The sequence below is a fragment of the Eucalyptus grandis genome, chromosome 7, assembly GCF_016545825.1.
Source record: "Eucalyptus grandis isolate ANBG69807.140 chromosome 7, ASM1654582v1, whole genome shotgun sequence".
NCBI lineage: Eukaryota > Viridiplantae > Streptophyta > Magnoliopsida > Myrtales > Myrtaceae > Eucalyptus > Eucalyptus grandis.
Window position 1 is genome coordinate 19,189,451 of NC_052618.1, and position 15,928 is coordinate 19,205,378.

The 15,928-nt window shown below is 38.9% G+C and overlaps 1 protein-coding gene across 1 annotated transcript; it reads right to left on the reverse strand.

Moving 5' to 3' along the window:
- Positions 1 to 320: 320 nt before the first annotated feature.
- Positions 321 to 13,481, reverse strand: LOC104452901 (cycloartenol synthase 2). The gene is made up of 19 exons (XM_039317074.1): positions 12,979 to 13,481; positions 11,342 to 11,540; positions 10,087 to 10,272; positions 9,765 to 9,854; positions 9,413 to 9,607; positions 9,219 to 9,303; positions 8,380 to 8,546; positions 7,578 to 7,766; positions 7,093 to 7,206; positions 6,682 to 6,804; positions 6,448 to 6,570; positions 6,264 to 6,362; positions 5,118 to 5,174; positions 3,756 to 3,802; positions 3,526 to 3,669; positions 3,048 to 3,225; positions 1,598 to 1,678; positions 1,256 to 1,339; positions 321 to 914 (listed from the first exon to the last, which is right to left on the reverse strand). The coding sequence occupies exons 2-19, from the start codon at positions 11,537 to 11,539 to the stop codon at positions 801 to 803; spliced, it is 2,274 nt and encodes a 757-aa protein (XP_039173008.1). The 5' UTR covers position 11,540; positions 12,979 to 13,481; the 3' UTR covers positions 321 to 800.
- Between the last annotated feature and the right edge of the window lie 2,447 nt (positions 13,482 to 15,928).

The following is a 15,928-nucleotide window of genomic DNA, read 5'->3' on the forward strand; positions in this document are numbered from 1 at the left end:
GAATCAAAGCATCATCACTTGACGGTAACATGTGGTCAATGCTGCTTCTTGTTGAAGAACCACAACGCTGCATATCAAATTCCAATTGCGAATTCAAGGATAGACGATCTGAAAACAAGATTCGGTTCACCTCAGCGTATGATGGCGAGCCATCAAGGCTGAAAACCGGCAAGCATAATTGCCTCCATTCGGTTCCAAGCACAGAAGTTCCTGTTTCTTTGCGTTACGATGGCCCATGGCCGGACTTTCCTGATCATGGTCCGACGGACACAAGTCCGCAACAGTAGTCCAAATGCCAGCAAAAGAACAGGGAAAAAACAGTTCCAAATGCATCTTTTTCGACTGTGTTTAACCTGACATGGTAAGTTATCAAGGGACGCACGACAATTGATTTTGCCAACGTTGGACTAACAAGATAAGTGAATGAACTCCATCTGCGTCTTTGGATTCGGTTATAGCCATGCAGGCATGGAAACTTGAAACTATCATATGCCCCAAAAGCCTATAGCCATCTAATATATAGCATGAGGTAGCCTGATTAATCTCATGTGTCAATTCTCATAGGCTAACCGCTGATCACATGAGAACATCATGCGGTCCTCCCCATTTAAAAAGCAGTGGAGAAGAATGAACTCCCCTAGCTATTGAGCATGTAGCCTGACATATATCTAGATAAAACCAGGGTGAAGGCATGGGGACATAGTTAGGGACAGATGGTATCAAAAGCAAAAGAAAACCAGAATCAAACATACTGAAGAAAATTGTCAAAATGGCAAGTAGAGAACGGCACAATGTTTGCTTCATGAGGCTCGCAGAACCCGGTGGCGATATTCACCGAGAGCCCATATTGGGAAAATGTTTCTGTAGGCTGCGTACGTTATCATACAGTTCTTGTTGAATACCCCCATGATCTCCTGTGAAGATAAAAAAGCATGAATGACATCAAACATCCACTGTTTTAAGTACAGAAACTGGTACACTACAGCAGCGGATCCATTGAAACAAAATATGTCCAAAGGCAACCATATAACACCATGATCTTTCATGTCATTTTCATCCTAGATCCTAACCCCAGAGTCACATACCACGAGAAAAGCTGTAACATTGGAAAATGCAATATTTCCTTACTTGGTCACCTAAGAAGTGCCCTACCCTTTACCAAAAAAACTTACAAAAAAACCAGCATGCACATGAAGGGACGTCATTTAAAGGAAAATGAAAACACAGACTAAACGCAATGTCAAAATAGTTTTACCTCTTGGGGGAAATCTCCATTCTCCATTTGGGAATTTATCAAACATCTAGCAGCACGCTGCAATGGAACTGGGTTTCTCTCGGCCTGATAGCACAAGTCGTATTTTATAAGTAAATTAAACACCAAGAATTTACAACATGTCCATCTAAGGGCTGAAGGGTACATGTGACTCAAAAACCTTTGCCTTGTGAAAGGAGATCAAACAATAACATATGATGTTCAACATAATTTGAATCAACATGTATTGACAATCACAAGGACACAATGCAGCCTCCAATAAGTGATTATCAATTATAAGGTCACAAATAAAGAAAATAAAACATAGCAAATGAGCTTTTATACCTGCCCAGCACCAATGAGAGCCAACATCGCCCAACTAGTATTCACAACATGAGACCGGTCGCCGTCTACATTTGTATAGACCTGATTATTCATTTTGATCAAAGAAGTGTGGTAAAACAGTTTCAGTGACCCAAAAGAATTAGAGCATAATTTAAACAAAAGGCTATGATTCTTATAAGCAGCCACTTTTAATATGTATTTCACACTAAAACAGTTTGATCAATCATCATGAGATAATATCTGTATAGAAAGGAAAGATTTTAATTGAAAGGAGAAACAATTAAACATCTCAATCTAATAACTTTCCTCCAAACAAAGTAGACCTTAAATAACAAATGGATGAATAACTTTAACAAGACTGCTCCATCCATAATGTAAGGCAGAGCAATTATTAAGAGCCTTCCAAACTTATGCTCCAGGGCACCAAATAGGAAATAGATAAGTGATTTTCATGCATCAGTTTGACTAGATGAAAAACTGACAAACAGTACATACACTTCAAACCATTAATGATTAGACAGAAAGAAGGTTTCCTAGCAACATGAAAGGTGGGTGAATTCTATAAGCACCTCAAATTGGGAACTTCAATTAGAATTCAAAAATCCTAAAGTACAGACTATGTTCAACAAAAACTAAATCAACCACTAGCGTCACTGATAAAAGCAGCATTCACGTCCGATTTCCAGATCACTCTAATGTGAAGTTATGAACAGATGGCAGCTTAAATACAAGAAGAGGTGTTCCTCATGAAAATAATTGAAAGTATATAAAAAGAAGCTTGATGTTAAGGCATCTCAAGTTGATCCACTGCATGGTCTAGACTGTAGTGGATTTGTCAAGTGGGGAACACAATGTCCAAAAATTCAGCATCAACATATCCATACACAAATTTCTCTCAAAGTGCCTTCATTCCCATGTCATATTGGGTGCTGCCAAATGGAAGCTAATGTTTAAATTAAGAGCCAATCTGTTAATTGAGAATGCCCCCTCAATGAGATGGCAAGCAATATGAAGGCTATTGAAAAACTTCATTCCCATGTCATATTGGTTGCGCGCAACTGGGAACTGTGGAAAGATAGATCCATAGTTACATCTAGTTCTCAGAAAAAAGCAAGTTCAGTTTTGTCATGCACTTGATATCAGCAGTCTCGGAAAACGATAAAGATCCTAATTTAAAATTCTGTTGTTTTGGGCTACGCTTTCATTCCCAATGTAATTGTTCCATGTCACACAACATGACATAATTGACAGGTGCCCATCATAGCATAATTTTATTACTCCCAGTTTCTATGTACTCAGCTTCATTTGCCTTCTTAAGGCTATATAGCTAACATCAGGAAAACATGAAAAACACTCCCTACATCACAAAGATGAAACATTAAGCAGGAATGCATGTCAAGCAAGCAATTGAGAACTCGATGAATGTTTCAGATAAAATCAGAGAGCGGACCTTGTTTTGGCATGAGAGGTAACTCTCTCCCCATCCACCAGAAGCAAGCTGCTTAGATAGCAAAAATTCACAGGCCTTACGGAGGCTACCACTACTACTATAGCTCCTTCCGGCAGCGACCAGCCCCAGTACTCCAAACCATGTACCATAGGTGAAGCAAACACCCCAAGACCCATACCTATTAAGCATTTGCATCGATAAAGCAATAAATATTCTGATAAAACTATAACTGAGCATAAGATACTTCATGAAAAGAAATCGGTCGAGTTCATCAACAGTCAAAAGATTTAAGCAGTGAGAATCTCAAGACATGCTGCTGACAAAAATTCCTGGTGAGGACCACTGAAAGAGAAAACATAAATCACGAGGATTTTAATTTCATTATCTTATACATTTAAGTCAATTCAGTTTCCAAATTCCTTTTCCCTCTTTCTCTTGATTTCATTCAGGCCATAGTGTCAAAAGGATAAAGACAAACCATGAGCCATCTGGTGCTTGTATCTTTTCAATAAACTTAGCAGCTCTCTCAATGCAATGCTCTATCTCTTCACGTCGATGCCCAGGATATAGTTTCTTAAATGATGTCAAAGCCTGAATAGCAGCCGAAGTGCATTCTACATACCTAGAAACCCAATACAGTGATAGTAAATGATTTTTCATAAGCAAGAACATAGCAATAGTTTCCTGATAGAGAGTTTATGGTCTTACGGGTAATCAATAACTATGTCTCCAAAAGTTTCAGCTGGGTTAATCAACTGGTACAGACAAACAGAAGGCTCAAGTCAAATTCAACCTTCATTAAAATAAATAAATAAATAAAAAGAGGAGGAAAAGAGGGGGGCTGGGCAGAGGTTGATCATGTGCAAGTATAATAACAGCAATTTATCTGTCATTTGAATGGTGAGACATAAGAAAGAATATATGATATTCTCCCCTTAAGTGGCCCGTGCAACAATTTGGTATTAGCTGGCAATCAAGCATGTCAGGTCATTAGAATTTGGTCATTCCATGCAATGATTGTTTCGGTATTCCAGTCATCTGTGTTCCTACTTTTCTACATTCAGGTCAATTCCAGATGCAAATCACAAGTTCAGGTTTTGTTGTACTAGGTTCTTTTATTGTGCCGCGTTTGCTATGATTGAAATAAGTTCTAGCTCTACTTTAAAGGTTTTGTGTTCCGTCATTCCCTACCAGGACTGACTTTTGATCTGTAGTAAGTTCTAGCAGCTAGGATTCGGTCATTCCATGTAATGATTGAATCGGTATTCTAGTCATCCCTGCTCCTACTTTTCTAGATTCAGGTCGATTCTGGATGCAAATTATAAGTTCAGGTTTTGTTGTACTAGGTTCTTTCATTGTGCCACGTTTGGTACAACTGATATGAGTTCCAGCTATACTTTCAAGGGTTTGTGCTCCGCCATTCCATACAAGGACTGACTTTTGATCTGTAATAAGTTCTAGCATCTAGGTGAAACAGTGGATCCTCCCGTTTCCCAGTTGAATAGTGGATAATTTGGGCTCACTCAGCAGATCAACTTCTTTGCTCTCTAAAATTTGTAATTGACATTGACTAGGAACACAATTTCTATGACATGATATATTTTCCCAATTGCAAGTTCAGGCATATATCTTAAATTTGGAAATATTGCATTTGATCATTTGATATTGATGGTAATATATGATGTACTGACAAAATTACAGGGACAAGCATTCAAATTGTGGGTATAGCTTGGTCAATTTCCAAAGTCATGTTGGGCTTTAACCCACTCTATCATAATTCAATAAAATGACTATCACTGAGCTTATTTTTTTCATGTCTAACAGGTACTCACATGCAAAGCAACTGGACACTCATACACTTGGAAAAAACAACACGAATGTATTTTATGCTAATATCAATTTTCTTCACCATGGAACAAAAATGGAGAAGATGAAACCTGCACACTAGCTGGTATAGAAAGCATGGATATCGAGCTCATAAACTGCATAAAATATTTTCCTTTTGTTCTTTTCTCCCATTTATTTTCAATTTTTTCCTTCAGAAAAGAGAAATGATTATATGAAGAATACCTCCAACCAAGCATATGACCTTGTCAGTTCATATGTAGCAAATCCCCCGTCTTCATTCTGTCACATCACAAATGGCAAAAGAAAGCCACAATTAAATGGAAAAAAGTAAACAATTCCATTAATGCCCAAAATAGTCAATCAGCAAAAATGAACTGAAAAGGGTTTCAGAATATGCTTATATTAGAATCGTCAAGCAAATGACAGTGGTTTTCTGGCATAATTTCAGACTTTGCGCACATGCTTACAAATTTGAACAAAAAGCAATAGTAAATGATGCATCACAATTTTCCAAAAACTATTTTCAGTGAAGCCCTCTTGTACACTTTTCAGGAGATTGTTTGGACCAGTGGAATGACGATCTTCAACAGTTCATTAGATGTGATTATGGGACAGAGACATAGGCTAAAGGGAGCAAAGAAAGACCAAGAAAGAGTTAAGGAAATGATAATAAAATATAAGAAAAACTTAAATCTTATGGAAGGGTTGATACATACTCGAGCATAATGGTGTAAAATGATTCATAAAAGTGACCCTCCCTTACTATGGTAAGGCTTATTAACTATGGTTCCCCATAAAGACAACCACCCCACCCACCCGTTCCAGGGTCCTTGTCTCTCCCTAGCAATACCCACCCATGCACGAGTGCAGATGCTCAAACACATAAGACCACACAATGTACATAAGGCTTGAGTGAAAAGATCCTAAAACCCTCAAAGTTGGGAAAAAATGATAAGACGCTCGCTCCATTCTCCCTGCCACACCGACTTTTCCCTACAACATGGTATAATTATCATACAAGTAATACATATTATATCTAAAATAGTATTTCTTAGTGCTGAGAAACATTACCTACTTGAGCAAAAGAGAACATGGAATTAAACCATGTGAGTTGCCTACTTTAAAGTAGGGTCCAATTCACTTTAATAGAAAGGTGAGATGCTTTATCCTCTTTTATTCGTTCCATCTCATTTTGGGTTCTGAATGCGTTCTTAGGGTTGCTCTAAAAATATATACTCAAGATTACGCATAAGGACTGTGAGACCAAAGGTAACTCCTTTAAGTACTGACATAGATATAATAGTAATTCATGAGAGATAAAGTAGAGCAATTTACTTCTCAGTCAGAGACTTGCTGCAACATATGTACCTGTAATGAAAGAATGACATTTACAGCATCATAGAATCTCTTAGCTTCTAATGGTTGCCCAACAATCTCCAATGGAATTTTTGATAGTACAAGGGCAGCCTGAAGAGAAGGACCAAGCAGATTTAGAAAACAATGTATCAAATTAAAAATAAATAAATAAAGGACTCAGCCTTTAGAAAATTACTTTTAATCCTTCTGCTGTGCAGTCTGAAATTGGCCATCCGTGATCTGCTGTCGAAAAAGGCCAAGCCCCTTTTGAGATGTGGCGATACCAGAAATTTAGGTCTCCTGGGCAATCTTCTAAAACCTTCGAATAAAAGAGAAGATGTCGAAAGGAAAATACCATGAGACTTGCCTCAATCAATTAACCAGAAAGTCATCTGTGTGGTAAAAACAACCAACATTAGCAGAGAATCACCTGCGAATTTTTTATGTACGTATGTGCCTTTTGCAAGGTTGAACCGAACTCTTCTATAAGATTGGTTGAGATAATTGCTTGAGTTGCAAATGCAGTATCCCATAATTGACTTCCATTGTAACCCTGCAGACAACGTATTACTTTATACACCTGATATAGAAACCTGCCAAAACCCTCGACAGATCACAGCAGACAAAATTGTACATGGTATCAACACTAAATCATAGTGGCATCTGTGTAACTTCATTCAACAGAATCAGCCTATGATTGTACACCAGCACTCATTCTGCATAACAGAATCAGGTTCACCTGTGCCAACAAATTGACAAGAAAACAAGGACAAGCATATTTCCATTAAACTGACATCACTTGTGCATGCTAGTAAAAATGTGTCAGAAAGTTGTCTTGCACCTGCATTTTCATGCCATCTTCCGCAAGCCACAGATAGTCATATATTCTTGGAATATGCAATTTAAAGGCCTCTGAATTTGGATCTTCTGCCCAACAGCAGAGCATATTCAGCACCTGCATATTGCAAGAAACCAAGTCCATTAGCACAATACTAGTTTTCTCTCATTGATTAATTCTCAGATCATGTATGAAAATCTGACAGATGAAAAATAAAGATGCTGGTGGAGGGAGGTGGGAACATACTAAAGCTACTACGTTGGCTAGCTTAAGTGTGAATATGTCGTATGAATAGTGAAGCATTCATAGTAAAGTGAAATTAGAGCATCTGTGTTGAGTATTAAGTCTCAACTCACTCAATTCCAACAAATTGAAAATTCATAGTTTTTCGTAACATCAACAACTTCAAGTTTCAGCACTTGCAACAGCTATAAACCAGACAATTCAAACAGAGAAAGAACTGGAGTTAAGATGCAGTAGATGCATACCTTGTTAACTGGACCAATGCAGATATAACGCGTATTCTCATCTTCATAATGAATATGCTCAATTGCCGTGCGAAGAGCCTTTTCTCTCAACTTTTTCCCAGGCCAATTCAATAAGATGGGTTCGACAGCCTTATACAGAGTGGCCCACAACATATCTTGCACCAGTGGATGAGGATAGTAAAGGTCCTCCTAAATGTTTAAATAGAGTAACATCAAGCATTGCAGATGCATACTATCTCCACTTTTTCCAAAGGTCAAATTAGCAAAACCACACCATCCATATGTCCATACAGTCAACAACATCTACTATAGTCTCCGTATGCCAAAAAAAAACCAACCAACTTCTTTCATAACATGATCCCTTTCCTTTAACAAAATTCAAGCAAGGACCCCTTTTGACAACTGACAAACTCACAATCCATGACCTTACATGGATAAAACAGCTATAGAAGTTAAGCAAGAATGTTTGTAAGTCCGAACCATGCCGATTGTTCAGTGATTTTAATTGGTCGATAACACTGTCTACAGTATGGATCACGAACTTCCTTCTATCTCTTTCTCCAACTAATGAGATGGCAAATGCTAAATTTGAATCACTGAATGGATGTCAATATCAAGTAGAACCAAGAAACTGTATAAGTAACATCAGCTTCAAATATCAAGATCATCCAACATAACAGATTCTGAGAGGTCTTATAAGCCGTTCATGCATACAAGCAAAGGTGTATATTCTTGTTCATCCATGTGTGGCAATGCAACATTTGCGTAATAAGTATGACCATGTAATTGAAATTTGACCAACCTTCGCACATAAATTTCGTGCCTGATTCCAATCTATCTCATGATAAGGAACTGCATAAAGCTCCTTTCTCAAGGACAAAACGGTTGGTGTTATGGGACCTACAAACCTCTTCCCATACAAGTATGACATCGGCAAATAAACCATCCGGCAGTGGCACCACATTCTTCCTGATCAAATTTATTCAAAAAATAACAAAATCTATCATATGAACTTACAAGCTGAATAGTAGGCTGTAGCACAGACAAAGAAAATGAATTTGTGCATTCACTTTTTAGCTAACTTTCTATAGCAATGCCAACTTCCAGAAAAAATAAACAAATTGACCACCAAAACAGGTGGGATTTACTGCAAAGATGTTTGACTCCACATGTTGTGTTCTTTCTATCTTTTAAAGCAGAACATCCAAAAGTGGAAACTCTATCAAAAAAGGACAAATATACAGTATAAACGTGAATGAATACCAGGAGATTGTCAACTCTATCTTCAAGTGAATTCTCATTGTGCACTATAGATGAATTGCAGTTTCTTGGTAATTTGTAGTGAAACTTCAGCTTTATATTTATCCTCCCAAATACAGCATTGAGCTTATTAAATTAGCTATATCAACCACAATGCCCTGGCATATATTTTAAGCACTATGTTAGCCAAGACTTAAGTGACAGGGCTTTCAAGTTTCAATATGAATGATCTAGTCTGAATGTTAGATGGTTTGAGGCCAACTACTTTTATGTGATTATCAATGCTTGATAAATTGCTCAATAAGTATTCTAGATTTCACTTACCACCCATTTACTTATGCAGAACAAATGGAATAAAGTAAGCTCAGGATGGGCAAGAACCTGGATGAATCGGAAGCATGTAAGGAAGAAGCCATATCTCAGGGGGCAATGGGTTATTGCCTGACCACTCAAATGCTCCAAGTACCTGCCACAATATACAGTAAGTACTATTGTAAGAGCACTATGGCATGCAAGATAACCATGGTTAAAGTGAACATTTTTGTCTAAAAAGAGCTAAAAAATATGTTCGTAACTGAAAGCCACATTTTTCCCCATGATGTTATTGCAGTAGCACTGCCATGGTCCAGAATCCATTTTCGTGCCTTCTCCATAGCCCCTTGTCCATCGTTTGCAGCTTCTCCAAGCAACCTTAATGTGACATAGTTCAAGACAGAACCAAACATGGTGCTTGGACCTTCAATGTGCAAACCCCAACCGCCATCTTTGTTCTACATAATAGGTGAAAATAATAGAACTTCAGAGACAGCTAAAAAGCAATTCAGAGAATGAGAATAGACATAATCTTCTAGTACAGATGCACCTAGATGAAGAAGAAAAAGCCATTATGATACAATACAATAGAATACAATACAATACAATACTTACTTGATGATTGTACAGATATCGGCACATCTCTTGTTTATGTTGCTCAGACAAGACGGCATTTAGAGCTCCAGTAATAGAAAGGGCAATTACCTGATCCATAGAATGGAAGTGTTCATTAAATATTAACATGACTCAAAATTTATAAATACCTTTATTTGTAAGGTTACTTCTTTAACAAACCAAATTTAACACAGTATGAAAGGCACAGTACTATTTTATGACAATTGCATCCACATCATAAAATTATTTTGACAAAATCAATGAGGTGATCAAATATGCCCTCTCCAAAATAAACTCCAATGCAGGAAGAATGAGCACTTACCAAGCCAGGCATGAGAAACATAGGCCCACCATAGTCCCCTGGCCAGTGTCCATCATGGGCCTGAAGAGTTGAATGGAAGCTTATGGCCCTTCTCAATATGTGCGTTACAGTCTCCTCTGTGATTTCATCCAAGTCTTTCACCTTTACTGGTGGTAAAACTACACTGCCTGTATTTTCCTTGGAAAACTGCAATCTCATGAAGGAACTGAATGATTAGAGGGCAAGGGAAAAAAAGTATAGAACTGAACTACAGCATAAGTACCTGACTAAGTTTATTTGTTTTAAAACTTTAGAGAGGTAAAAACAGCGAGAACCATCACTAATAAAGCATAAGCAAGCACTTCTGTAAAGGGCCAGATATCTCAAGATGTATTAACAGCCAAGTCAGCAAGAATCCGAAAGAGACCTACCGCAAATATGCTTCCCTCTCATGGGAAAATTCTTTCATTAGTTAATGAATAAGAGGAGAGTTCTATCCTATGCTTCCTTAGAAGGGTAAAACTACAGCAACAGTCAAAATCATTAACTACATCTGGTTAGTTTAATCTAACAAGCAATTTATCTTTGTTGATCATGATGTGCTGCAACTATTTTGTAAGATTCCATGTGCTCAACAAAATATTCAGACCAACGTAACTCAAGTTATCCATAGCCAGGCTGGGACAAACTTCTCATTATAGCTGTCCATAAGGAATTTGTAACTGGAAATCTAAATCTTCACATGGCTGAAGCTGGGGAAAACAGTTCAAAGGAGGCCAGAAATTGAATATGGATGTGGAGACATCTTGGCATTAAAGAAACGGTGTAATTATTGAGAAACTGGCAACTGAATTATCAGAACAAAAACCAACTTCATACAGATGCAGATAGAAGTTTGCCATCATTCCAAATTTCCAATTTAGTATCTACACATCCGTCTGATGAAAATAACCATATCAAAATGATAACACCTTTAGTTAACTTATGAGTAAACAGAATCTCACGGAGAGAGTATTGCAGTAGCTAAGCACTATTTGTGCAACAAAGCACTATCGTATTTCTGTTGCAAAAGTCAAACTGCAGCAGCAGAAATTGTCATTGACTAAAAAGTTCTCATCTGTCAATGGTCCAAAAGTTTCAACTTCCAAAACATATGTAGCGTGCATACTCCTTTCTTCTACAGTGGAAAGCATCTTCTTACATCAAAATGGTACAACCAGCAAAAGGAGCATGACCACCTATACTTTTATCAAGGTTACATGAAGTGGAGATTCACCTGAATTCGCATCATCAAATCTGAGCTGTGCTTCTTCTCAAACCGATGCTTTAAGAAGTTTGCACGAGCCTCTTCAATCTCCTGAATCTCTTCTGGGGATCCACAATTTGGATCGAACTCCCAAATTTGTCTACCAACATGATTGTTCAGACTTCTTAGCCAAGGATTTGCTCCTTCCGCAACTTTCAGTTTCCACATCCTAAAGGAAGCATCACCAGTAAGTGAAGGACATGACAACAAGCAGGTTTGTTTCAAATTCACAAACATTTTAGGACAGTCAAGTTACCTAATTATAACATTCCACTTCTACCAACACACAGAAAAAAAAACAAAAGAAAACTTCGAGATATTTCATCGCATCCATAAAATTAATATCAAGCATTAGTATCTGCATAACTAGTCACTTGCCCCTCAAGTATTATATGTGATAGGGAAGGGTACCACACGTTGCTGCATGCTGGAAAGACAATTTTTTAACAATCAATTAGTTTCATGTGTGCAGGTTCAAATGCATACTTAGATGGACTTTATAACCCGATCAAATTATCCTAACTAGTTGCACAATTTCTTTGATGAGTAATTATAAATATATAACAGATGAAAAGGATGAGGAAAGACAGATTATAAAGGGATGTCCAGATGATAAACGTCAGAATTGTCCAAGGTGCACTCTTTCTTCCAAATAATAGAAACTTATAGTAAGAAAAGAACATAACCCACGTGAAAGGGGAGAAAGAAAGAGGCCAATTTACCAGAATTTAAAAGGAAAAGAAAATAAAACATGCATTCTTGAGAGAGTTGACATCTGACCACACAACCCTAAAATAATTCTTTTTGTATAACTTCCCCCAAGAATACTCCTTTGTATATAGAAAAATACAGAAGACTATTTAAATCAAACAGCTACAGCTAAAATACGGACATTGCATCACATTTTTTAATTAGTCGCAACGACATTGACAGGCAGCCTTACCATTTCTCCCAAATAGTTCGTTGAAGTGATGGGAAAAGATGAGCGGGGAGGAGTACAATACTTATGGGACAAGCAAAAAAGGAACATTTTCAAAGCTCATAGCACACTCGATTGAGGATAATGAAAACTGGTCGATTGCGTAAGAGGCGCATAATTCATTTGGTCAAGTGGCAATCATCAGCATGGAACAGTTCCTGTGTAGCATTAAAGGGCTCAAGGAACCGCTGACCAACTCAGGGTGGTCCATTCCCAGTTGTCCAAAGCCTGGAATTAACTAGTAAACGTGGACGGAGAACGTGCAATCAATGCGCGGAAGCCAGCTCTGGTTGACACACAAGTATTTCGACCCGCGTCACGGGGTAAAATCAGGAATGCGAGCGAACACAAGCCGAACATTCAAGCCCATTGCTCAGATTCACAGAATAGGACGCCGAACCCGGACGATCTTGCATCTCACAAATCAAAAGAAACGCACTTTTCCCTCAAAACCCAGAACCGATCAGACACAGAACAAGTTCCCTCTCGAGCCGACACGAAGCATTGACACATTGCCAGCTTCCGGGTCACGGACTATCCTCTATCTCGACATTCCTAATCAGCAACGAAGCCATCGAAGCAAAACACACATCCGGAGCAAAATGCAAACAGATCTAACCGTTCTCACCTGATCCCACGATCAAGAAACGACGCCCCAGAAACCCCAGAGAGACTCTCGCCGCAAGCCCAGCGAAAACCGGGAGATGGGTGGCCGCGCTCAGAGCTCCTTGTTGCAGCAGCGGGGTGGCGCGGCACGGCTCTTCAAGAGAAGGACGAAAAGAGTGACGGCAAAAACTCAAATGGGTTCTTTATACTCCTCCTCAGGAAGCAAGAGAGAGCCCGACAAAAGGCAAGAAAGCTCCAACCAAAGCCAACCACCCCCACCCCCACCCCCGCTGGCGAGAGCCCGTCTCGTTCAAGTCACTGCGTCCCCACAAAGATGCAAACTTTGCAGAGAGGAGAGAGAGAGGAACAAGACAACAAACAACGTGGGAACTGCGTAGGCATCGGACAGGGCGGATGGCGACGCGGGGGGTGCTGGGGTTGGTCCGATATCGCACGCTTTGCTCTCGTCAGAGAGAACAGCAAGAGGGGGAAGTACCGGCTACGGAGGAGTTTCTCTGCTGTGAACGGCACCGGCTCAGAGGGATTGTTCACACGGGGGACCATTTATTGTGTTGAATTGCGCAATTAAAGATGGGTCTAGATGTTGGACCACGGAAAAATCACACCTAGTTTTCTTTCTAATTTCTGCAAACAGAAAATCACATGGGACTTTTCTATAAAAAAAAATAAAAAAACCATTTGATGTGATTGAAATTTCTGCAGTGGTTTTGGTGACGTATCTATCCCAAATTAATTTTTGTTTGATCCAAAAGTCCTTATCTAGTGCCCATGGCCCAAGATTTATTTTGGTTTCTCAACATTTTGTTAGCTACCTGTCGAAATGATGGCGTGTCAACACGTGTGGGTGGCGGACGACTGTAAGATGGATTTGGAGTGGAGAGGAAAATTCAGACGTCTTTGGCTTGTATGTATTTTTAGCGGAATGTTGGATGGAATGTTAATATAATATGTGAGACAACGCGTATGTATTTTAACAAAAATATTGGAACACAATTCTAAAATAGGGTAAATTCGAGTCAGGTAACCAATTTGAGATTAATGTATCATGTGCACCAATTAGAAAAAATATTATTTGAGTGGATAATCAACTTTCGAGTAAACGTGTATCCAGGCAGTGCTAATTCGAATTTTTTATTGATACCGACGTAAAAAATAAGCACGTCGCCATTGCCATCCACGGAAAAAGGCCAGCGGGTCTGACGCAACTCGTGAAAAGGACCGCATGTGAAAACTTTCAAGACTTTTACATACACAAGAAAAAAGTGCTGTAGGACTAAAACGTCTGGCTGATGCAAAGTTTTTACTTTTTAGGACTCTTGCTTTGACAACCCTTTTTTTTTTTATTATTATTCTTTTTGCTTGTTATTTATTTACAAGAAGGTCCTCTCACTAGGCCCATATAGCTAGGGTTGTATAATTGTGCTGATTTTGAACCGAACCGCTTTGAAAACCGGCTCACTTCCCGATTCCAAAATTTGGAACTTGTAGAAATTTGTTTGATTCTCAATTCCAAGTAAGGAACCAGTTAAGGTGCGCAAGACAAAATTTCTGAAATAGAAATTTATTTACGATCGTAAATTGAGAAATTAAAAATTTTAGTTTCTAAGGGGGTGCATGACAACCGCCTACTTATGTTCCAGAAACAATTTTTCTATTCAAGACTGTTTTACGGAATATAAATCTGTTTGATAAACGTATTCCGTTTTTCTATTTCTAGAATAAATTTCTATTCCAGAAATAGGTTTGGAATAGAAATTAGAAATATAAATTTTTAACTTCTCTATTTCTGGAACAAAAATGAAAAATAATTTTTTCTCATCGTTCGTCGACCGATCCTTCATCCGTTACCGCCGACCACCATCTGTCGGTTGCCGCTCGCCCACCGACCCCCGCCAGTCGCCGGCCGCCACGGCCGTCGCCGCCGCCACCGATCGCCGGCTGCTGCTGGTCGTTGGCCGCCGCCACCGCCGTCGTCGCCAACGCTATTTCGCCGGTTCGCAAAGGAAGAAATTTTGTGTCCTTATCAAACAAATTTCTATTTTTAGAATACAAATTTTGTGTCGTTATCAAACGGTTATTTTTACTTAAAAACTCTTCTAGAAATAGAAATAAAAAAATCTATTTCGTTTCCAGAAATTATTTACGGAACAGATTAGTTGTCATGTGCGCCCAAATTTCTTCTTCAAATCCATTTATGGAATAAAGATCTATTCTAAAAATAGAAAAATCAAAATTGTGTTACCAAATAAATTTCCGTTCCAAACTTATTTCGGAAAACAGAGAAACAGAGAAATAGAGAAATAAAAATTTTATAATGCGTACTCCTAAGAATCGGATCGAATTTGGAACCAATCTCATAAAGCATAAAATGGAACCACTTCATTGCCCATTATACTGCAGTAAAGAATGAAACCCAGAGAAGAAAACAAAAGAAAAACAAGTTCTCAGACAGAATCCGGAATCGGGGGCGAAAAAATAGATAGCTTTTCGATTTTCGGTCCCAGAAACGATCTCCCCTCCGTATAACCATGTGAGCACCCACGGCCTTTTACCAATGCATCCAAAAACTAACACGTGCATGCGAAGGGCGTCCGCAGCGACGGTGGCAGTGGCTACAGCTTCCGTGCAGATGGGGGAGCGGGAAAATTTTCGCTCCGTATCTCGTGATTTTCGGAAGTTGAGATCTCCATATTCCACTTTAAAAATTGTTCAATTTTGGATAATGGGCCCCTCCTCCTAATTTATTATGCATCCCAACTCTGGAACGTGACCATGAAAAGGCGGGGCGAGCATGGAAATTTCACTATCGCCCTCTCCATTTTCACCTCACGCGACGTCACTGGCGAGCTTTGTCCGATCCCTGGCAAGGTCACGCGACCTGAGGCGACAGCTGCCTAACATCACGCGATCTCAACTTTAGAATCCTAGAATCACACGACCCTAGCGACTTG

Bases quoted from the DNA above. Each gene is read 5' to 3' on its own strand.
- LOC104452901 (XM_039317074.1), bottom strand. From the start codon at position 11,539: ATGTGGAAACTGAAAGTTGCGGAAGGAGCAAATCCTTGGCTAAGAAGT. The intron at 9,855-10,086 runs GTAAGTGCTCAT...TCTATGGATCAG, and splicing joins TGTTTCTCATGCCTGGCTTG to GTAATTGCCCTTTCTATTAC. The intron at 1,679-3,047 runs GTCCGCTCTCTG...ATGAATAATCAG, and splicing joins ACCTCTCATGCCAAAACAAG to GTCTATACAAATGTAGACGG.